The sequence below is a fragment of the Balaenoptera physalus genome (assembly GCF_965194825.1).
Source record: "Balaenoptera physalus genome assembly, chromosome: 14".
NCBI lineage: Eukaryota > Metazoa > Chordata > Mammalia > Artiodactyla > Balaenopteridae > Balaenoptera > Balaenoptera physalus.
Window position 1 is genome coordinate 86,234,153 of NC_138893.1, and position 22,242 is coordinate 86,256,394.

General features: G+C 52.2%; 1 protein-coding gene across 6 annotated transcripts in view; it reads right to left on the bottom strand.

Annotated features, from left to right (window-relative positions):
• Positions 1–22,242, bottom strand: part of PALD1 (phosphatase domain containing paladin 1) — a 95,497-nt gene that overhangs the window by 30,684 nt on the left and 42,571 nt on the right. For all 6 annotated transcript variants that reach the window (XM_082424454.1, XM_082424450.1, XM_082424451.1 and 3 more), the window contains 16 exons: positions 21,813–21,915; positions 20,318–20,497; positions 19,036–19,200; positions 18,035–18,195; positions 17,762–17,837; positions 16,991–17,142; positions 16,535–16,634; positions 16,214–16,318; positions 14,200–14,295; positions 13,633–13,761; positions 13,016–13,132; positions 12,780–12,935; positions 12,285–12,467; positions 10,997–11,137; positions 10,689–10,760; positions 1,141–1,281 (listed from right to left, as the gene is read on the bottom strand). In XM_082424454.1, coding sequence (XP_082280580.1) covers positions 1,141–1,281; positions 10,689–10,760; positions 10,997–11,137; positions 12,285–12,467; positions 12,780–12,935; positions 13,016–13,132; positions 13,633–13,761; positions 14,200–14,295; positions 16,214–16,318; positions 16,535–16,634; positions 16,991–17,142; positions 17,762–17,837; positions 18,035–18,195; positions 19,036–19,200; positions 20,318–20,497; positions 21,813–21,915 — 2,077 coding nt within the window. The remainder of the gene's footprint in view (positions 1–1,140; positions 1,282–10,688; positions 10,761–10,996; positions 11,138–12,284; positions 12,468–12,779; positions 12,936–13,015; positions 13,133–13,632; positions 13,762–14,199; positions 14,296–16,213; positions 16,319–16,534; positions 16,635–16,990; positions 17,143–17,761; positions 17,838–18,034; positions 18,196–19,035; positions 19,201–20,317; positions 20,498–21,812; positions 21,916–22,242) is intronic.

The following is a 22,242-nucleotide window of genomic DNA, read 5'->3' on the forward strand; positions in this document are numbered from 1 at the left end:
AACGAGCCCATATTCCAAAGCTCAGCAAAGTCCATTTTCTGACACTCCTTAACCACTTTCCCCACCCCAAATTTGGCAGCCCTTCCAAGTGACCTCTGCCTTGGGCATAGCCTGACCCCAGATGGCCTGCCTCTAGCCCAACACCCTTTTTCCCAACCATGGTCTGATCGGTGACCCTAAGCAAAGGTTGGCCTGGATCAGCCATTCACAACATGTGCCAGGTGCAGGCTGCGCATGGGGCTGGCTTGGAGCTGCCCCTTCTCTGCAGGGGCCACAGGCAGAAGCTGACCTTGGGGACCGCTGGCCCACAGCAGACAGCACAAGGTCGGCACCCAGAGGGGTACTCTCTCACTTCAGGCTCAGTCTTCTCGGCTCCCCCCACAGCTGCTCCCTCCCACTCCAGCGCCCTCTTCTTCTCCAGCAGCCAAGCAAGTTCACTGGGCCAGAGGAGAACAGAAGAACAGGTCAGCGTGCTCCACACAGAGGCCAGAGGCCACAGAGTCTGATGCCCAGAGCGGCCCGGCAGGTTACATGGCTGCACCAGATTGGCCACATGTGACAGAGCACGGGGAACCACAGCCGACTGGAGGGCACATTTTTTCTGGATAGGCTAAAAATCTGAGTGTTTATATGAAATCTGGACTTCTTTAGAAAACTTCTGATTTGTATGATTGAATGCCCAGTCCCTCCGGCAGCATCAGCTGTGAAAACACTGAACGGCTTCCCCGCCGGATATTAAACAGCCACTCTCCAGGACCCATCTACCAACCTGCGTCTTGCCCAGGACCCCCAGGGTCCCCGTGGCCCAGAAACCGGAGGGTGAATGCCTGGCACCACAGGGATCTAGGACACGGTGCTCCCTGTGACTGCTCACATCCTCGACGGGTCCCAGGGCCGCAGTGGCTGCTAAATACCCCGTACCTCACCCCCGCACACACCCCACCGAGCGCTCTAGAACGCAGCCGGGACGAGCCGGGGCTGGCCGTATTTCCATGTCAGGGATCCCCTCCGCTCCCAGAAGGTGAAGAAGTGACCGAGAGCCCCTGCGGGTCCCGTGGGGCCCCCAGCCCTCACGCCCACGGTGGCCGCCTCCTGGGCTGTGCACGTGGGGACGGCACCCGGGCCAGGGCCGGGGCTCACCTGGCGGTAGGTGCAGATGATGATCTCCCGCAGGTGGTAGTGCATGGGCGTCATGGTCTCACTGACCGTGTCCAGCGCCGCGTCCACCTCCTTCTTCACGCGGTGCCCATCAGGCAGCAGCTGCACCACCTTCATCACCACCTGGGACCAGAGGAGGGGGATGAGCAGAGAGAAGACGAAGGTGGGGGGCCCTCCAGCCCCGGCAACAGGTTCACCCACACCAAGGGCCGCACTGGCCTCAAGGCCCGGGCCCTGACCACTCCTTGGTTCTCAGATGGGGGCGGGGAACAAGGGCGTTCCTCCGTATCTCTGAGGCCAGGGCTCCCAAGGTGCTTATTTTTTAAGCAGCAGGAACCTTGCTTCAAACGAAGCCTTATCCAGGACTCTAACCCGTAAAACAGATAGCTGTCATGTAACCGGGGCTGGCGGGGCGAGGGGCGGGTATAGGACAGGCCTGAGCTGGGGCCTCGCTGGCTCTCCCTCCACCCGGTAGCAGCCCCTAGGCACTTTGGAAACACCCAGCTCTAGGGAACGCAGTGTGGACACCGCTCATCTGAAGTAAGCCCCCCTTTACTCGGGGAAACTGAGGCCCGTTAAGATCACTCTGCAGGGCAGGGCTCCTCCCCGCAGTCACCCTCCCGACCACGCCCCTGTGGACCCCCCTCCGGATGTGCCTACCCTGCAACCCCTGCGCCAGCACCAACCCAGGCCCCAAGCACCTCCCACCCCCACTGCAGCAGCCCCTCCTTCTCCTCCTCGCTAGTTGCCAGAGAGGCCATAGGAAAGTATAAGTGTGAGCACGTCCTGTTTGTGCAATTCCCGGGCTTCAGTCTCTTCCTGGCTCCCTTGCACTCAACATAAAAACCGAAAGCTTTCCCACGTCTACAAGGTCTCCCAGTGCCTGACCCCACCTGCCTCCCAGCCTCCCTCATAACCTCCCCCAGGGCTCCAACACCTTCCTGGGGCCCCCTCAGTCACCCCAACAGCCCGCACGGTCCTTTCAGAGCCCCGAAGTCGACTTCCACCTACTCATCCATCCCATCCATCCGTGTGTCCACCTGTTCACATCCACTCCCCACCAGACAAGAAGCTCCCTAATCCCCAAGAGCAATAGCTTTTCCACCTAGGAGGCACCCCGTGGACGATGCTAAATGAACGAAAGACCAAAACCCTACCCAGCTCAGCTCTTCTCTCAATCTGACCCATCTCCATGACTGGGCCCTAGCGGGATCGTGGCAGGGAGGGCGCTCCCTCACCCCTGCGTTTCTCAGAAGGAACTGGCCCAGGGCTGGCACACCGGCAGGGGTGGAGCTACGGCCCAGTGGGAGAAGAGGACCCATCACCTGGGAGGAGCCTCGGCTAATCCGGCTCAGGCCACACCCGGATCCCAAGCTCTGGGTCGGACATCTCGCTTGAGAGGAGTATGGACCACAGGCAGGTCCCCAGGACGGCCCAGGGGCAGTTCCCAGGCAGAGGGCTGCAGCTTTTTCAAATGCAATAAACCAAACTCCTAGCTTCTCCCCCTAAATTGCTCCTCCCCTTGAATTCTTCATCTCCTTGGCTGTCACCAGCGCCAGCCAGAAACCTGAGGTCATCCTGGGTGTCTTCCCTCTTTGCCTCACAACCAGTGGCCCCCAAGACCAGCCAGTGGTGACTGGGCTCCTGTTCACTGGGCGGCCCCCGCCTCACTCAGGCCCCAGGCTCTCCTCTCCACACCCTCCTCCACACACTGGCCTCCAGAATGAGAATCTGATCACGACCTCCCCTACTTCTCTGCTGGCCCCAAGGTTAAGGTCAAACACACAGTGTGGTCTTCCAGGGTCCTCACAGTCGGGGCCCCCACCTCAGCCCTGCCTCCTTCCATTCTGGCCAACTGCAGCCTTCCACAGGTCCTGCCCCTTCCAGACTCCCTCCTTTGCACGTTTGATCCCCTCTGCACACTATCCCTCCCCCCAGCCCCTGCAGACTCACTCATCTTTCTAAAATGCACTCAAATGTCACCTCCTCCACAAAGCCCTCTTGGGCTCCCCAAGCTGCACCTTCGGCGCTCAGAACTGATGTCTATTTCAGCACTCTTCACAGTCTACTGAATGTTCCCCACTGGTCTGTGGGCTCAATAGGCCTGATTAATTACAAAAGAAGCTGGCCTAGACATGACGATGTCTTGGGGTGGGTAAGGATGTGGGTACAGGGGCATCCTTGGGTCACATGATGTAACTTTAGAACACAGATTCAGAGGTCAACTACCTGGCTTGTGCCCTGACCCCATCACCTCTCTGACGTGGTTCTAGGGTGATGAGCTTGGCTCCCAGCACCTCAGTTTCCTCATCTATCAACTGGTAGTAGTAAGGGCACCTAACCCGTGGGGGCTGTGAAGGGTGAAGAAGGGAGCACACACAGAGCTCCTGGCACAGGACTGGGTGTGAGTAGAGAGAGTTCCAACTATCACATCTGAGGGACCGACGTGTAGACTTGGAAATAAACCCTCGTGTATACGGTCAAATGATTTTTGCCAAACCATTCGATGGGGAAAGGACATTCTCTTCAACAAATGGTGCTGGGAAAACTGGATATCTACATGCAAAAGAATGAACTTGGACCCTTACCTTATACCATATACAAAAATTAATTCAGACAGAAAGACAGACAAGATCAAAAGGCAGAGCGCTGCGTACCAGATGAAGGAACAAGATAAAACCCCAGAAAAACAACTAAAGGAAGTGGAAATAGGCAATCTTCCAGAGAAAGAATTCAGAATAATGATAGTGAAGATGATCCAGGACCTCGGAAAAAGAACGGAGGCAAAGATCAAGAAGATGCAAGAAATGTTTAAAAAAGACCTAGAAGAATTAAAGAACAAACACCAAGAAGAATTAAAGAACAAACAAACAGAGATGAAAATACAATAACTGGAATGAAAAATACACTAGAAGGAATCAACAGCAGAATAACTGAGGCAGAAGAATGGACAAGTTACCTGGAAGACAGAATGGTGGAATTCACTGCCGTGGAACAGAATAAAGAAAAAAGAATGAAAAGAAATGAAGACAGCCTAAGAGACCTCTGAGACAACATTAAGCGCAACAACATTCACATTATAGGGGTCCCAGAAGGAGAAGAGAGAGAGAAAGGACCCGAGAAAATATTTGAAGAGATTATAGTCAAAAACGTCCCTAACATGGGAAAGGAAATAGCCATCCAAGTCCACGAATAGCCACCCAAGTCCACGAGAGTCCCAGGCAGGATAAACCCAAGGAGAAACACACTGAGACACACAGTAATCAAACTAACAAAAATTAAAGACAAAGAAAAATTATTGAAAGGAGCAAGGGAAAAAAGACAAACAACATACAAGGGAACTCCCATAAGGTTAACAGCTGATTTCTCAGCAGAAACTCTGCAAGCCAGAAGGGAGTGGCATGACACATTTAAAGTGATGAAAGGGAAGAACCTACAACCAAGATTACTCTACCCAACAGGGATCTCATTCAGATTCGATGGAGAAATCAAAAGCTTTACAGACAAGCAAAAGCTAAGAGAATTCAGCACCACCAAACCAGCTCTACAACAAATGCTAAAGAAATTTCTCTAAGTGGGAAACACAGAGAAGAAAAGGACCTACAAAAACAAACCCAAAACAATTAAGAAAATGGTAACAGGAACATACATAGCAATAATTAACCTTAAACGTGAATGGGTTAAATGTCCAACCAAAAGACACAGGCTCGCTGAATGGATACAAAAACATGACACATATATATGCTGTCTACAAGAGACCCACTTCAGACCTAGGGACACATACAGACTGAAAGTGAGAGGATGGAAAAAGATATTCCATGCAAATGGAAATCAAAAGAAAGCTGGAGTAGCAACACTCATATCAGATAAAAGACATTAAAATAAAGAACATTACAAGAGGCAAGGAAGGACACTACATAATGATCAAGGGATCAATCCAAGAAGAAGATATAACAATTATAAATATATATGTACCCAACATAGGAGCACCTCAATATATAAGGCAACTGCTAACAGCTATAAAAGAGGAAATAGACAGTAACACAATAATAGTGGGGGACGTTAACACCTCACTTACACCAATGGACAGATCATCCAAAATGAAAATAAATAAGGAAACAGAAGCTTTAAATGACACAATAGACCAGATAGATTTAATTGATATTTATAGGACATTCCATCCAAAAACAGCAGATTACACTTTCTTCTCAAGTGCACACGGAACATTCTCCAGGATAGATCACATCTTGGGTCACAAATCAAGCCTCAGTAAATTTAAGAAAATTGAAATCATATCAAGCATCTTTTCTGACCACAATGCTATGAGATTAGAAATCAATTACAGGGAAAAAAACGTAAAAAACACAAACACATGGAGGCTAAACAATACGTTACTAAATAGGATCACTGAAGAAATCAAACAGGAAATCAAAAAATACCTAGAGACAAATGACAATGAAAACATGATGATCCAAAACCTATGGGATGCAGCAAAAGCAGTTCTAAGAGGGAACAAGAAACAAGAAACAAGAAAAATCTCAAATAAACAATCTAACCTTACACCTAAAGGAACTAGAGAAAGAAGAACAAATAAAACTCAAAGTTAGTAGAAGGAAAGAAATCATAAAGATCAGAGCAGAAATAAATGAAATAGAAACAAAGAAAACAATAGCAAAGATCAATAAAACTAAAAGCTGGTTCTTTGAGAAGATAAACAAAATTGATAAACCATTAGCCAGACTCATCAGGAAAAGGAGGGAGAGGACTCAAATCAATAAAATTAGAAATGAAATAGGAGAAGTTACAACAGACACCACAGAAATACAAAGCATCCTAAGAGACTACTACAAGTGACTCTATGTCAACAAAACGGACAACCTGGAAGAAATGGACAAATTCTTAGAAAAGCACAACCTTCCGAGACTGAACCAGGAAGAGATAGAAAATATAAACAGGCCAATCACAAACACTGAAATTGAAACTGTGATTAAAAATCTTCCAACAAACAAAAGCCCAGGACCAGATAGCTTCACAGGAGAATTCTGTCAAACATTTAGAGAAGTGCTAACACCCATCCTTCTCAAACTCTTCCAAAAAATTGCAGAGAAAGGAACACTCCCAAACTCATTCTATGAGGCCACCATCACCCTGATACCAAAATCAGACAAAGATACTACAAAAAAAGAAAATTACAGACCAATATCACTGATGAATATAGATGCAAAAATCCTCAACAAAATACTAGCAAACAGAATCCAACAACATATTAAAAGGATCATACACCATGATCAAGTGGGATTTATCCCAGGGATGCAAGGATTCTTCAATATATGCAAATCAATCAATGTGATACACCATATTAACAAACTGAAGAATAAAAACCATATGATCATCTCAGTAGATGCAAAAAAAGCTTCTGACAAAATTCAACACCCATTTATGATAAAAGCTCTCTAGAAAGTGGGCATAGAGGGAACCTACCTCAACATAATAAAGGCCATATATGACAAACCCACAGCAAACATCATTCTCAATGGTGAAAAACTGAAAGCATCTCCTATAAGATCAGGAACAAGACAAGGATGTCCACTCTCGCCACTATTATTCAACATAGTTTTAGAAATCCTAGCCATGGCAATCAGAGAAGAAAAAGAAATAAAAGGAATACAAATTGGAAAAGAAGAAGTAAAACTGTCACTATTTGCAGATGACATGATACTATACATAGAGAATCCTAAAGATGCCACCAGAAAACTACTAGAGCTAATCAATTAATTTGGTAAGGTTGCGGGATACAAAATTAATGCACAGAAATCTCTTGCATTCCTATACACTAATGATGAAAAATCTGAGAAATTAAGGAAACACTCCCATATACCACTGCAACAAAAGGAATAAAATACCTAGGAATAAACCTACCTAAGGAGACAAAAGACCTGTATACAGAAAACTATAAGAAACTGATGAAAGAAATTAAAGATGATACAAACAGAGGGAGAGATATACCATGTTTTTGGATTGGAAGACCCAATACTGTGAAAATGACTATACTACCCAAAGCAATCTACAGATTCAATGCAATCCCTATCAAATTACCAATGGCATTTTTTACAGAACTAGAACAAAAAAATCTTAAAATCTGTATGGAGACACAAAAGACCCCAAATAGCCAAAGCAGTCTTGAGGGAAAAAAACAGAGCTGGAGGAATCAGACTCCCTGACTTCAGACTATACTACAAAGCTACAGTAATCAAGACAATATGGTATGGCACAAGAACAGAACTATAGATCAATGGAACGGGATAGAAAGCCCAGAGATAAACCCATGCACCTATGGCCAACTAATCTATGACAAAGGAGGCAAGGATATACAATGGAGAAAAGACAGTCTGTTCAATAACTGGTGCTGGGAAAACTGGAGAGCTACATGTAAAAGAATGAAATTAGAACACTCCCTAACACCATACACAAAAATAAACTCAAAATGGACCTAAATATAAGACTGGACAGTATAAAAGTCTTAGAGGAAAACATAGGAAGAACACTCTGTGACATAAATCACAGCAAGATCTTTTTTGATCCACCTCCTAGAGTAATGGAAATAAAAACAAAAATAAACAAATGGGACCTAATGAAACTTAAAAGCTTTTGCAAAGCAAAGGAAACTGCAAACAAGACGAAAAGACAACCCTCAGAATGGGAGAAAATATTTGCAAATGAATCAATGGACAAAGGATTAATCTCCAAAATATATAAACAGCTCATGCAGCTCAATATTAAGAAAACAAACAACCCAATCCAAAAATAGGCAGAAGACCTAAATAGACATTTCTCCAAAGAAGACATACAGACGGCCAAGAAGCACAAGAAAGGCTGCTCAACATCACTAATTATTAGAGAAATGCAAATCAAAACTGCAGTGGGGTATCACCTCACATCAGTTAGAATGGGCATCATCAGAAAATCTACAAACAACAAATGCTGGAGTGGGTGTGGACAAAAGGGAACCCTCTTGCACTGTTAGTGGGAATGTAAATTGATACTGCCACTATGGAGAACAGTATGGAGGTTCCTTAAAAAACTAAAAATAGAATTACCATATGACCCAGCAATCCCACTACTGGACATATACCCTGAGAAAACCATAATTCAAAAAGACACATGCACCCCAATGTTCACTGCAGCACTATTTACAATAGCCAGGTCATGGAAGCAACCTAAATGCCCATCGACAGACGAATGGATAAAGAAGATGTGGTACATATATACAATGGAATATTACTCAGCCATAAAAAGGAACGAAATTGGGTCATTTGTAGAGACGTGGATGGATCTAGAGAATCTCATACAGAGTGAAATAAGTCAGAAAGAGAAAAACAAATATCGTATGTTAACGCATATATGTGGAACCTAGAAAAATGGCACAGATGAACCAGTTTGCAGGGCAGACATAGAGACACAGATGTAGAGAACAAACGTATGGACACCAAAGGGGGAAAGTGGTGTTGGTGGGGTGGTGGTGTGATGAACTGGGCGATTGGGATTGACATATATACACTAATATGTATAAAATGGATAACTAATAAGAACCTGCTATATAAAAAAATTAAATTAAATTAAAAAAATAAAATTAATTCAAAATGGATCAAAGACCTCAATGTAAAAGCTAAAACCATAAAATTCTTAGAAGAAAACACAGAAGAAAAGCTTCATAACATTGCATTTAGCAATAACTTCTTAGATATAACAGCAAAAGCACAGGAAACAAGAAAAAATAGACAAATTGAATATCATCAAAATTAAAAATTTTTGCATGAAAGGACACTATCAACAGAGTAAAAAGGCAACCCACGGAACTATCACATATCTAACAAGGGATTGATATCCAGAATATACAAAGAGTTCCTACAACTCAACAATAACAAAACAACCCAAATCAAAAGTGGGCAAAGAATTCGAATAGACATTTCTCCAAGGAAGATACAAAAATGGCCATAAAACAAATGAAACAATGTTCAACATCACTAGTCAGTGGGGAAATTCAAATAAACACCACAGTGAGATGTCACTTCACACCTACTCGGAAGGCTATTATCAAAAAAAACCCCAGAAAACAACAAGTGTTGGCAAGAATGTGGAGGAATTGGAACCCTTGTGCTTTGCTGGTAGGAATGTATATGGTGCAGCTGCTGTAGAAAACAATATAGCAGTTCCTCAAAATTTAAACAGTGAATTACCAGTTGATCCAGTGATTCCACTTCTAGAATTGAAAGCAAAGACTCAAACAGATACGTGTACACCCATGTTCACAGCAGCGTGATTCACAATAGCCCAAAGGTGAAGACAACCCAAGTGTCCATGGACAGATGAATGGATAAACAAAATGTGGTCAATACTTACAATGGAATGCTACTCAGCCTTTTAAAAAAGGAAATTGTGACACACGCTACACCACAGATGAACCTTGATGCTATTATGCTAAGTGCAATAAGCCAGTCACAAAAGGACAAATACTGTATGATTCTCCTAATATGAGGTATGTAAAATAGTCAAATTCATAGAGATAGAAAGTAGAATGGTGGCTGCCAGGGGCTGGGGGAGGGGAGTTGGGGAGTTAGTGTTTAATGGATAAGGTCAATTTGGCCTAAGGAAAAAGTTCTGGAGATGGTGGTGATTGTTGCATAATAATGTGAATGTACTTAATGCCACAGGGCTGTACACTGAAAAATGGTTAAAATGGTAAATTCTGTGTTATGTATATTTTACCACAATAAAAAATTAAAAAGAAAAGAATCAGTGAATCAGCCAGAAGAAGGAAGAGAGAAGTGGTCCAGGGCAAGGGAAAAGCATATGCAAAGGCCCAGAAGCTGAAAGCGCTTGGTGAGTTTGAGGAGCTGCATGGAGGCCAGGGTGTCAGGACAGTAGGGAGGGCAGGGGAGAGGCACTGGCCAGGCCGGCCAGGTAGGCAGGAGCCGACCACAACACCGACACCGGGCAGCCACGTGCCAACTCTGAGTTCCACGTGCCCGTCTGTAAGACAGGGACACTGCCACCTACTTACAGGGTGTCAGGGAAGATGACATGAGGCACATGAGGTGCAATACATGGGTGGCTAAATGTGAGATGTTAGCACTGTCCATCCAGTGCCCTGAATTGAAATGGGAGTGGGGTGGGGCGGTCCGGGGCCCGGCACCAGGGTCACCAACCACAGCTGGGTCCCAGGTGCCCGTGAGGTGGTCGTCAATGTTACCCAGACAAGATGGTGGCTAGTAGCCCAGCAGCAGAGCCAGGAGGAGTGGGGGGGATCCGCCCCTTCTTCTCCAAACACCATCTGCCACTGCCCAGAGCCAAGCTACCCTGTGCCCTGGTTTGCTCATCTGTGACATGGGGACAGGCAAGGGCTGATACGATGAGGTGGAAGAAGGTAATGGCCTTAGGAGGAGCTTTGAAGATCTCCCCCAGACCTGCCAGCAAGACTCACCCCTCCCCTCCCCCAGGTATCCCCTGGGGACCCCAGAGGGCATGCTCACCTCAAACTCGCCCTTGGTGAACTTGGCATCAGGCACGCTCACGAGCTCCTCCTCGCCCACCTCGGGGAAGCCCTAAGGGAGGACAGCTGCTGGGACTGGGAGCATGGCTACCAGACCGCACCCTCCCCCGCAACTCTGCCCACAGCTGGAGCCCGTGCCGGGGGTCTGCCAGCCCATGCGCCATCTGCCCAGGGCTGATGAGAGGGGGCTCTGGGACCACACCTTCCTGCCACAGCCAGGGTCCCCAGGGACCGAATGCCCGCCCTGCCTGGGCAGACCCCTGTCCTCACACAGGAGGCCACACATACTCGGATGTGCCAGAAGGCAAGCACAGCCACCACCATGGCGGTCGTTGTCCGGCCCTGGCCGCTGAGGCAGCTGAACACGAAGCCGGTACCCGGGTCCTTGGCGAGCGCAGCCTGCAGGGTCCCCAGCAGCCGGTCAAAATCCTGCACAGGGAGACCGAGGTCTGAGTCAGTGGGTGCTCCCAGCTGCACAGACTCCCAAGATGGCCCATCCCTCCAAATGGCAACCCCGGGAGCTGTCCTGCGAGTGTTTGCCCTGAGCCTGGCGGTGTCAGGCTCACAACCTTGTATGCACACACACTCAGCTCACTGCAGTACACGCAAGACCACGTGCACGTAAACACGTTCACTCCCATATAACCAGGCACCGGACGTATGAGCAGACACGGGCACACACCTGAGGTTCCTGGTGCCCACCATCTGCCAGGTGGAACAAGCACATTCCTATGTGCTGCGCCCCTGGGCTGCACGTGGACCCCCGGCCCTACTGCCCCCCTGAGGTGGACCCAACCCAGATCCCAGTTTGAGGGCAGTCCCGACCTCAGCCGATCACTGCAGCGCAAGACCACTAGGGGGCAACAAACTACGGGCAACCAGACCCACAGAGCAAAGTGAGGGGGCAATACAAGCCCGGTCACCACCCGTCTCACAGACAGACAGACACAGACGCATCGCCCAAACAACCGACACATCACACAGGCACACAGCGACCCCCACACAATACATGCCAGGCACACACACCACACAAACCTTAAAGACCCACAGACCGTACAGACATTCACAGGCATAAACCTACAGATACCACATGCACACACAAACTCCCTCAGTCACACACAGCATCCCCCAGCACCCTCCTCCACAAACCCCCTACACACACCGCACCACACAGCTCTCCACCAGACACGCTCTCCACGCGTCCCCCAGTAAAGACAAGTGGCACAGCACAGCCTCCATAGACAAAGACACACCACACACATACACACACACACACACACACACACACACACACTCCACAACCACACCCCCACCCACTCTGAACACACACAGACATGCTCACCCACCCCACACATACCTACAACACATGATGCACACACACACAGGCGCGTGCGCACACACGCCAACACGGAGCTTGGTAGGCATGAGAATAAACCACCTAGGCCGATCTGAAACCCTGCAGAACAAGCTCTTAGTCCCTCTGGGGAGCTGTGCCCACAGCCAAGGCCCAGGCCCGAGGGAGGCAGGGGGGGCGTCCTCTCCCTCCCCAGAGGCCTCAGCCACACAGCCCCCTCACCTCCTCGCGGGGGGCGCAGAAGTCTGGCATGGGGATGCGGTGGTAGGTGAGGCCGGGGCAGGCCCCGCGGTGCTGGCTGAAGACCTCCTGCGTCGTGAGGCACGTCTGGAACCTGTGGGTCCGTGGGCCCTGGGTGCCTGCGGGAGGCATGCTCAGGTGGGCCTTCAGCTGGGTCTCCAGGTTCTAGGGGAGGGTGGGACGGAGGGCTCAGGCCACGCAGCAGCCCCCAGGCCAGCCCTGAAAGACCAGAGCCTCTGTGGCCAGGATAGTCCTGGCCTTCGGGCCCATCTCTCCCCCTTCTCAAGCCTCAAGGTTTATAACCAGACCCGGGGCTGCAAGGGAGTCCTGAGTCAGCCACTCCCTGAGACTGCTCCTCTCAGGGCCTCAGTTTCTTCATCTGTACAATAGGAGCACAGAAGCTTCTGAAGACCCTTTCAGGCCAAGTCCCCAGAAGGCCTCCAAGGCAGGGGTGCGTACAAGGCAGGAGGGCCTCACCTCCACCTGGCTAGGGGCCATGGGGGGCCCAGGCCACCGCAGGCTGTGGGTGCGCCCGTCACACTCCAGCACGGCCTCCTCTCTCAGGTTGACCCACACGACCTGCTGCAGCTTCCTCTTGTTGTCGGTCAGGTAGGCCAGGATACTCCCCAGGGCCTGGGGGGACAGATGGCCGTCAGTGAAAAAGCTCAACCCCCCTTCCCCTCACCCCACAAGTGGGCCCCCTGGCTGGTCACCTTGGCACTGGGCTGGGCCGTGCCGTAGATGGGCAAACGGGGCACCCGCCGAAAGTTGGCCACACCCATCTCTCTGACGGTGCTGAGTGCGTCCGGGGAGACGAGGTCATCTGTCCCCTGTTGGGAGAGAAGCAAGCCTGGGACCCTCAGCGGCCGACTGAGGTTCAGAACCTGGCCCCAAGTGGGCATGGGGGGCGGGGGGGTGAGACCAGCACTTGACAGTTTAGAAAGCACTTTTGCACACTTGGAGCCTCATAACCACCCTGGCAAGGGCAAGTGCAATGGTGCCCACTCTCCGGATGAGGAAGCTGAGGCTCAAAGATGAGAGGCTGGTGGCAAAGATACCAGCACCAGGTCTCCTGACTCCCTGCCCAGAGCGCTTGGGTTTGAGAATGAGGAGCGGGTACTGGAACAATAGCCAGAGCTGCAAATGCTTCTTAGGGCCTGAGAATGGCCCCATTTTGTTCACAGGAGGATCCCATCACCCCACAGGCCATCCTCCCTTTGCTTCCTGTGAGGGCAATGCTTAGCCCAACCCCACAAGAACCAAGGCTGTAACCAACCCCAGGGCTAGCCCACACCCACGCCCACTTCCCCAGCCAGCCAGGCGCACTCACCAGGGAGCCAGTGGTGATGAGGTCCCGAGGGGCCACAGGCCCCACTGAGCTTAGTGTCACAGGCAGGCGGTACAGTTCGGGACGGGCACACAGCCAGCGGCTGAAACTGAGGGCAAAAGCCAGCGGGTACTGCAGCCCGAGGCAGAGAGAGACGGGAGTTCAGGGGCACATGGCCATCCCAAACTCTCCCTGCTTGCCCTCTGGTCAGGGGACCCCAAGAGATACCCATCATGGCCCAGGGCAGGGATGAGGGGCTGGGGAGAGAGGACCAGGATATCCGAAGCGAGATCCCTCCAGGCCCCGATGCCCTGGCTAAGGGTACAGAGATGGGCCCAGAGGAAAGAGACGTGGGGCCTCCCTTTGCCTGACCTGCTCGGGGACCGTCCCTCTATCTGGGTCTCTCCTTGCCTCCTCCAAACCCGCCTTCCTCTGGAACCAACACACATGTCCCCACTCCCCTCCCCAGCTCCACAGGGGTCCCCATCAACCCCATGCCAGTCACTGGGTGGAGAGTCTGGAGGGGCCCCAGGAGAAAGGGGGATGGGTTCGCTCATCCCCCCACCCCACCTGCTCATGGAGATAGTAGTTAAACAGGACCAGGTAGAAGTATCGCTCCAGGCTCCGCAGCGCCCTCTGCCGGACACCGCGCTGGCTGCCGCTTTCCTGAGAGGAAGGGACCAGGAAGGAGGGCCGGCAGTAAAGATGGGGCTGCTAAGCCACCCATCCCCATCCCCAGAAGGGCAGGAGTTAAGCCTCAGAAATTCCCATTAGACAATCTACCCCAACCCTGCATAACCCTGTTTCGCCAGGTTAGAAGTTCTTCCAACCCTATCCCATTTGCTGTGGTTTATCCATGGTGCAGGAAGAGCTACTGGTGACCCCAGCAGGCACTACAGCTCTCAGTGAGGCTCTGTGCCCAGGGACAGGCTGGGCCTCGCCGCTTTGCTCCAATGCCACCCACCATGCAGGGCCACACACAATCCGTGTTGAAGCAGCAAGTGTATAAACACCCTTCCCTGAACCAGAGGCCCTCACTGAAGAGCTGCGATCCTCCCCACCCCAGAGTCCTCTGGGCAGGGGGCTGTCACAGAAAATTCCAAGGGTCCCTCTCTTCACCTTCGGATCTCAGGCTTCTCCTGCTGGGTCAGCACCACCTTCTGGAGGGCAAGTGAGATTCGTATAGGCCCAAAAAAAAGGTCATGCCCTTGGATGAAATTTAATCCCATCTTTGCGAATCTAGGCCAGAGGTCAGCAAACTTTTATTTCTATAAAAGGCCAGACAGTAAATTTTCTAGGCTTGTGGGCTACACGATCTGCCTTGCAACAGCTGGACTCTGCCATGGCAGCATAAGAGAGCCATAGACAGTACATAAATGGATGGGCAAGACCTCGTTCCAACAAAACTTATTTATCAAAACAGGTGGTGGGCTGGATTTGGCCCATGGGCCATTGTCTGTCAACCCCTAATCTAGACCTTATAAGGGGAAAAATCCTAAATACACAAAAGCCTCATTTTCATGAAGTAGTTCAATGCAAAGTACTTACTTTAACCCCACTGTGCAACTAGAAGGGGCCTGCAGATCACAGCAGGTGATGGCCAGGAGGAACACCTGCTCTGTCAGGCTCCCTTCTGAGGCTTTATGACCTGAGCTCACCTAATCCTCACAACAACCCTATGGGGTATTATTGTTAGTGGCCCCATTTTACGAGTGGGGAAACCGAGGCACAGAGCAGTGAAGCATGTTGCCCAGGTCCACACGCCTCAAGGTGGCAGAGCCAGGAACAGAACTCAGGCAATCGGGCCAGAGCTCTGCTCCTAACCTATCAGGCCAATGATGGCTGAGCCTCGCAATGGCTTTGGTTCCACAGCCAGTAAACCTCAACAACGACAAGCAGGTATGACATGGGAAAGACAGGGTTACATGAAATAAGCAGGACATAAACGTGCCCTAGGCAACCTACAAAAGAACATCAGAAATATGAAAACTGAAGGAAGGCAGCCAAAATGCTCACGGCAGCTGGGCTTGGATGACAGGCAGTTTTATTCCTTCTCTAATTTCTCAATTTTCTATAATATAATATTGCTTTTAAAACACTTTTTTAAGTGTTAAAGAAGAAAAAGACTCTGCAGGCTTTAGATTCTTTCCATGCGCTGTGTGCGAACAAGCCAACCTCCTCTCCCCAGAGCACAGGGACAGGCCTGCTGAGACAGCCCAGAGCCCATCACTCTTCCAGAATCAGCGGCTGGACCAAACCCTGGCCTTCCCAAAGAACAGCGAGGGTTTTATTTGCAGGGGGAGCCGGAGCAGCCTGGGAAGTATCTGGAGCCAGAGGCCCCCAGCACCTTGCCAGCAGCCCCTTCCTCCATCCTGTTTATTCTGCTGCGAGGGGTCCTGGTCAGGGAAAGTAAACTTCCTCTCTTCCTACAGGCCCAGCTCCCCATCTCCCCTTCCTCTGAAAACTGCTCTGCTCATGGGAGAAGCAGCAATTAGGAAAAGCCAGTCTGAAGGGGGGCAGTCAACAGGCCCAACCAAACAAGGCTGCCGGGCTCAGGCAAAAGCAGCAGCTCTCCGTGCCTCACCTGAGCCGGGGTCTCTGGCGGGCTGCCTTCCAGCTCCCTCTGGTTTTCCAAGACTACTTCCTTCAGGTCGTGCAACTCTGCACAGGCGGTGATGGCTCTGTCCACCTGGTGCCAGAGACCAGGGCAGGGAAGAGGGGACAGCAGCAGGGAGGGAGCAGGGTCAAGGAAAGATGGCAGGAGGTAGAAGAGAAGAGAGGGGGAAAGAGAATGACTGGCCGGGAAGGGAAGGAGGGGGCAGGGGAGGAAGAGGTCCCCCAGTGAGGGGAGCGAGTGCCCCTCCACCGCCCCGCCCCCAGCTCCTTGCCCAGCCCCCTCGCTCACCTCCTCCACCATCCTCCTCCCCTGGGGCACCATGTGGAGAAAGCTCTGGACCACCTGGAGCTGCTCCATGGGCAGTGGCTTGGTCTTCGTAGGGGCAGCCCTGACAGGAAGGGGCAGTAGCATAATCAGCGCTCCCAAAGGCCTGGAGGACGCCCCGCTGTCCACACCCTCCCGCTGAGAGGCACCGGACTACATGCTCCAAGTTTTCCTTCCAAATCAGTTGGGGAGACAAGAGGCATTTGTTCCACTGGGGAAACTGGGGCCCAGAAAGGTCAAGTGACTTTCTCCAGGTCAGCCAGTGAAGTCTGTGGCAAACCGGGAAGTGAACCCCAGCTGCCCAACTTCCAGCTGTAGCTCTGGGCTTCTGACGTGTCCCCGGCAACCTGGGGCAGCCCCGCCCTCCCCTCTCCTTATCCCCGCAGTCCCCTGGGGCACTGGGTCCCACAGGCCACTCACTCCGGCCTCGAGGCAGTCCCACTGTGGTGAAGCAGGATGAGGGTGCCCAGAACCATGCCCAGGTTGGTCCTGCCCACGCCCGTCTGGCAGCTGAAGAGGAGAGCAGGGGGAGGCCCGTGGGCATCTCGGAGCAGCAGCAGGCTGGGGGTCTCCTGGGGAAGGAACATGAAGAGCAGGTAACAGCATGACCAGAAAGCCCTCAGCTGAGGACCAAATTGGGGTTGGGGGGTCATGACATGGGCCGCCCAGCCCCACGGCCCGATCTGCTCCACCTGCCCCAGGAGCACAGGCCCTGCCTCCTTCCCAGGGCCCTGGAGGTGAGAATTACTCACAGGGGACAGGGCCACAGTTACTCTGCTGTGAGAGGCAAATTAAACAAGGTGACCTCCCAAAGGGGTCGGGACAGAAACACCAGTACTCAGGAGACATCAGCTGAAGCCTGGAAGGTAAGAATTTTTAGTTCCGATATAGAAATGAGGAACTTGAGGCCTAGAAGTTAGGAGATCTGTCCAGGATCACACAGCAAGTTAGCAGCCAAGCCACAGCCAGAGTCCAGTCCTCCAGACGGTCAGCGCTGGGCTCTGTCATTAGAGAATGTACAAATACACACCCACACCAGACACACACAGCCCACACACTCACGCCCTCAGCCTTCCTCCAGAAGCCACACCCACCAGGGCATCTCCATGGAGACGGGGCCTCGACACAGACCCACTCTCCAAGCACCTGCCCACCCTCCATGCTCCCACCACCCCTCTTGCCCCCACTTACCCGGAGGACACTGACAAAGGCATCAAACTGGGCTTCCAGGGGGGCCCCTTGCTCTGGCAGGGGCAGACGGTGGTACCTACCGGGTGAGGGGGAGAGGCCCATCAGGCAGGCCACACACCCCGGACATCCCCTCCACCCCATATTCCCATGGGAGACACAGGCGTGGGGAACTCAGCCCAACCTGCAGATGGTGAGACTGAGGCCGCAGCTGGAGAGCAGGCCCAGCGAGCAGCCACGCCCAGCACACTGGGGCCCTGGGCAGGCCCTCGGTACCTATAGGTGGGCCGCAGGAAGAGGGGCCGCTTGTACACCTCCTTGGTCACGTGCACATCGTCCTCGCCCCTGACGGCCACGGCGTGGGGCTCCCCCCGCAGGTCTTCAGTGTTGTGGTACACGTAATACTTGTTCTCGCTCAGCTGGGCAAAGTCATGGATCTAGAGGAGGTAGGGGGCCAGAGGGCCATGACTGACTTTCCTGGATGAGCTCTGCAGCGCCTAGGCCACACAGAGGCCATGGACAGGCTGCTTTCTCTCCAGGGAGAACTACACACCAGAGGTCCTCTCTGTGCCCTGGGAGCCCTGACGGGACCAGGGTGGCCGCTGGCCCGAGGGCAGCCAGCTACGCCTGAGTTGATATGGCCCACACTGGGGCCAGGTTGGAAGGGCTTGGCCCAGTGGGCAGCAGGAATTGGCTAAACCGCCAGGCTGAAGGACAGGAGCAAGCTCGGTCAGCTGGGAGCTCGAGGGGAGAAAGCCTGAGCTGCGGCCTCCGTTCCTGCCCGGGATGTCCCAGGGGAGGCAGGGGACGCCATGACCCCCACCCACTATTTACACACCTCTGTGGTGCGTCAACAGCCTCAGAGACCCTGACAAACCTTCCAGCTGTGAAGAAGGAGGACAGAGGGACCTCAGAAACAGAGGCCCATGGAGAGAAGTGACCCAGCCCAGGCCTCACAGCTCACAGGAGGCTGAACTTGTCTTGGAGCTTTTAGTCTCGTGCTCTTTCCCCTCCACCAGACCCTTTTCTAAATAAAGATGCTGAGTTTGGAGGAGAAAAGCAGGGTGGGAAAGGGGCAGAGGCAAATAGAGCTGAGAAGAGAAGTCCTTTCCCTGGCTGCCCAGAGCCAGCCTCGCAGCAGCCATTCACCCAAGCAGGGCAGAAAAGTGAGCGAGCGTGGGCCAGCGAGAGCAAAGCGGGGCTCGGGGCTGGGGCTCAACTCAGCTGTCCAAGGCCTACCAGGAGGGCGGCCTCCCACCCACACCGGTGGCCCTCACCTCCTTCCGGATGGCCAGCTCCAAGCGCTCCACCTGGACCCCAGGTCCGAGGCCCTGGAGGTTCTCGTGAAGACTCTGCTTGTCTCGAGGCGTATAGGGCATGAAGTCGTCATCAGCACGCAGAAACAGCACGGGCTCCTCCCGCACACAGAAGATGACGCACTCCTGCCGGGAACCCAAGAAGGAAGGCCCCATCACCGCTACCCGGAGTGGACACCTGCTCCACTGCCCCACCTCTGGGCCTCCGAGCTAGCCGCTCCCCCTCATCGCGGGCCCATCGCCCCACTCTGCCCCTGCAACCTGAATCCTACCCCAGAAGCAAAGCTAGGTCCCAGTGCCACCTGCTCCTGACCCTCCCTCCTCTCAGGGCCAACAGCCCTTCATCTGAATCTTGTGGTGTTCACTCCTGCTCTGGATTAACGTTATCAATGAATACATCTTTCTCCCTTTGTGGACTACAGGTTCCTTGTGGGTAGAATCATGTCCTTGTCATTTTTATGTCCCCACAATTCCTAGTGCAGAGCCCTAGGTAAATCAAGTGCTTGATAAACATCAGCTGAAGAAGTGAATGCCGCCCACCACCACCATGTAATCATTCATTCACTGAGCACCGTACAGACAGAGGGAGATGTGTGGGCAGGCCCCACCCTGGAGAACTTGCTGGGAAGGTGGAATCCATGCTCAGCTAACAACCCCTCCCCACTCTGGTTCACTAAGGACTCTCCATCTTAACCCAGGTCAAATCACACTCGGCTGCCTGCCATAAGCCTGCAATCACAGCGGACATTCATCCTCTGTCCTGGAGACACTCAAAACCCCACCTCCACATCAGGCAGGAGAGAGGAGGCATGTAAAGCAGGCACGTGGAGTCCAGGGGTCTAGGTTTGTGTCTTGGGACACCACTCAGGGGCTGTGTCACCTATCCTCTCTGGGCCTCAGTTTCCTCCTCTATAAAATGGGAGAATAACTGCCTCATAGGATTGACATGAGGACGTAAGTGTTAGCTGTGATCATCATCCTGTGGGGTGTATAAGGGGCTTCTGACCTTGGGGCTCCCATGTCCACACAGGACAATGCAATAAACATTTAGCCAGAATTTCCCAGTTATGCTGACCACAGTGACCATAATGGCATTGAAGGCCTGGCAGGGCCTGGTCCTGGTCACCAGTCACCCTCCTTATGATATGGCCAGGATCCTCCAGAGTCTCTGAAGTTGCCCCTCCGGGAACCCCTTTCCCCAGATTTGGGGGCTAGCCCCTGCCTGGGGAATGGCCATGCTTACCCTGTGTCCGTCCTTCTGGAGCTTCTGAAGAACCCGCCTGAATCCTGAGAGGCTGGGCTGCCCCATGCCGAACACAGTGAGCCCGCCCCGCACCTGCCGGAAGTTGGGGGCCCCACAGCTCTGCAGAGTGCCCAGCACATCCATCTTCTCTGCAACATCCCGCACCAGGAAGTAGCGGCCCTGGCAGGGGGAGAGCCACAGGGGGTCACTCAGATGACTCAGGGACGTCTTCTACAAACAGGGCTCTGTCCCAGGCCCCAGGGGATGGGGAGCAGGGAGAGGGGGTGGGGGACATGGTCCTCAAGTTGTCTGCTGACTCATGGAAAAAGTAGACAAAATACGTGACTATCCGTGACGCCAGGAGGAGTGTCGTACAGTGTGGAAAAAGGAAAGGCAACTCCTCCTGAGGGGGAATCCAAAAAGGCTTCATGCAGGAAGTGGCATCTGAGCCTGGCCTTGAAGAAGGAGAGCAAGGAGAAGCACTCCAGGGACATGAAACAGAAGACCAAAGCTGCCTCTAGGGTGGGCGTGCAGCTCCCCGGGCACACAGCAAACATCTCTCATACCCAGAGGAAGCTCATGGAAAAGGGGCTCGAGTAGGGAGTCACAGCTGGGGCACCAGGAACCAACCAGGAGAAAACTGCTAGCCACTTCCTAGAGGCCTGCAGCTCTGGGAATGGGCAGGTTTCTCCCCTCCCCAGGTGGGGAGGCAGTGACTACAGAGAAAAGAGGAAAAGACTACTCAGGGATCAGGTGAAAGCAGGAGGAACCAGAAGACACATTCCTGGGCAAAAAGGAACCATGAGGTCATCTCATCCACCTGTTCACCCATCTACCCATCCACTGCCACCTCCTACCCGGACCCTCTTTCAACAAATACAGTTTAATTATCATTATTATCATTCATTCATTCATTCATTCATTCACTATTTATTGAGCACCTATATTATACCCAAGCACTGTTCTAGGGCCTGGGGCTACAGCAGTGAACAAGACACATGAAAAGTCATCTGCCCTTGTAGACTTTACTTTCCAGGGGATATTTAAGGCAAAAAAAAAAAAGATACAAAGACAGATAGATAGATGTACATGTACATCTACATCTCTATCTACATTCCAGAGAAGTTCTGAAACTTCAAAAGAGAATGGGATGGAGATTCCCAGCCTGGGGGGAGCCATCTGGGGTCCCAGGTACTTCAGGCTCCCTTCTCTGTTCTCTCTGGTGCTCTGAGAGAGAGGTGTGGGCAGGATGGGGCCAGGCAGGGGACAGATGGGGACAGAAGAGCAGGGGGCTCCACAGGGCAGGAGGAACGGGGCCCAGGAAACCAGGGGGTGAGAGGAAGTGGGATCAGGACCCCAGAGGGTGGGGTGAGGCAGTGAAGCAGAGAAGGGGGACAGTGTGGAAAGCAGGAGATTAGGGAGGGAGCCTGTGAGGAAGGAGGGCAAGAGGGTGGGAGAGGCCGCAAGGGGGAGAGAGGGACAGGCCCAACCTCACCTGCACCAGGTAGTGCTCTGGGGTGGCATCTGAGAGCCGGCCCAGCGTGTAATGGGCTTTGAGCAGTTCATCGTGGATCTGGAACTCCTCCTTGCAGTTGTACCTGCCAGGGGCAGAATGGAGACTGAGTCAGGCAACCTCCGCGGCCAGTATCCGCTCCACCCTCACCAGGCCTATGGCAGGGCCACCCCGTCCCACCCACGCATTTATGATAGAGGCTGACCACTGTCCCCCAATAGCCACTCTCCCCTTCTTCCTCAGCATTAGTACCCTGGAATTGTGACTGGGCCATCCAGCTGAAGACTACATGTCCCAGCCTCCCTTGCAGCTAGTGTGATCATGTGATTCAGTTCTGGCCAATGGGATGTGAGGAGAAGTGATGTGTGCAACTTCTGGGCCATCCCCTGAAAGAGAAGATGTGTGCCCTCTA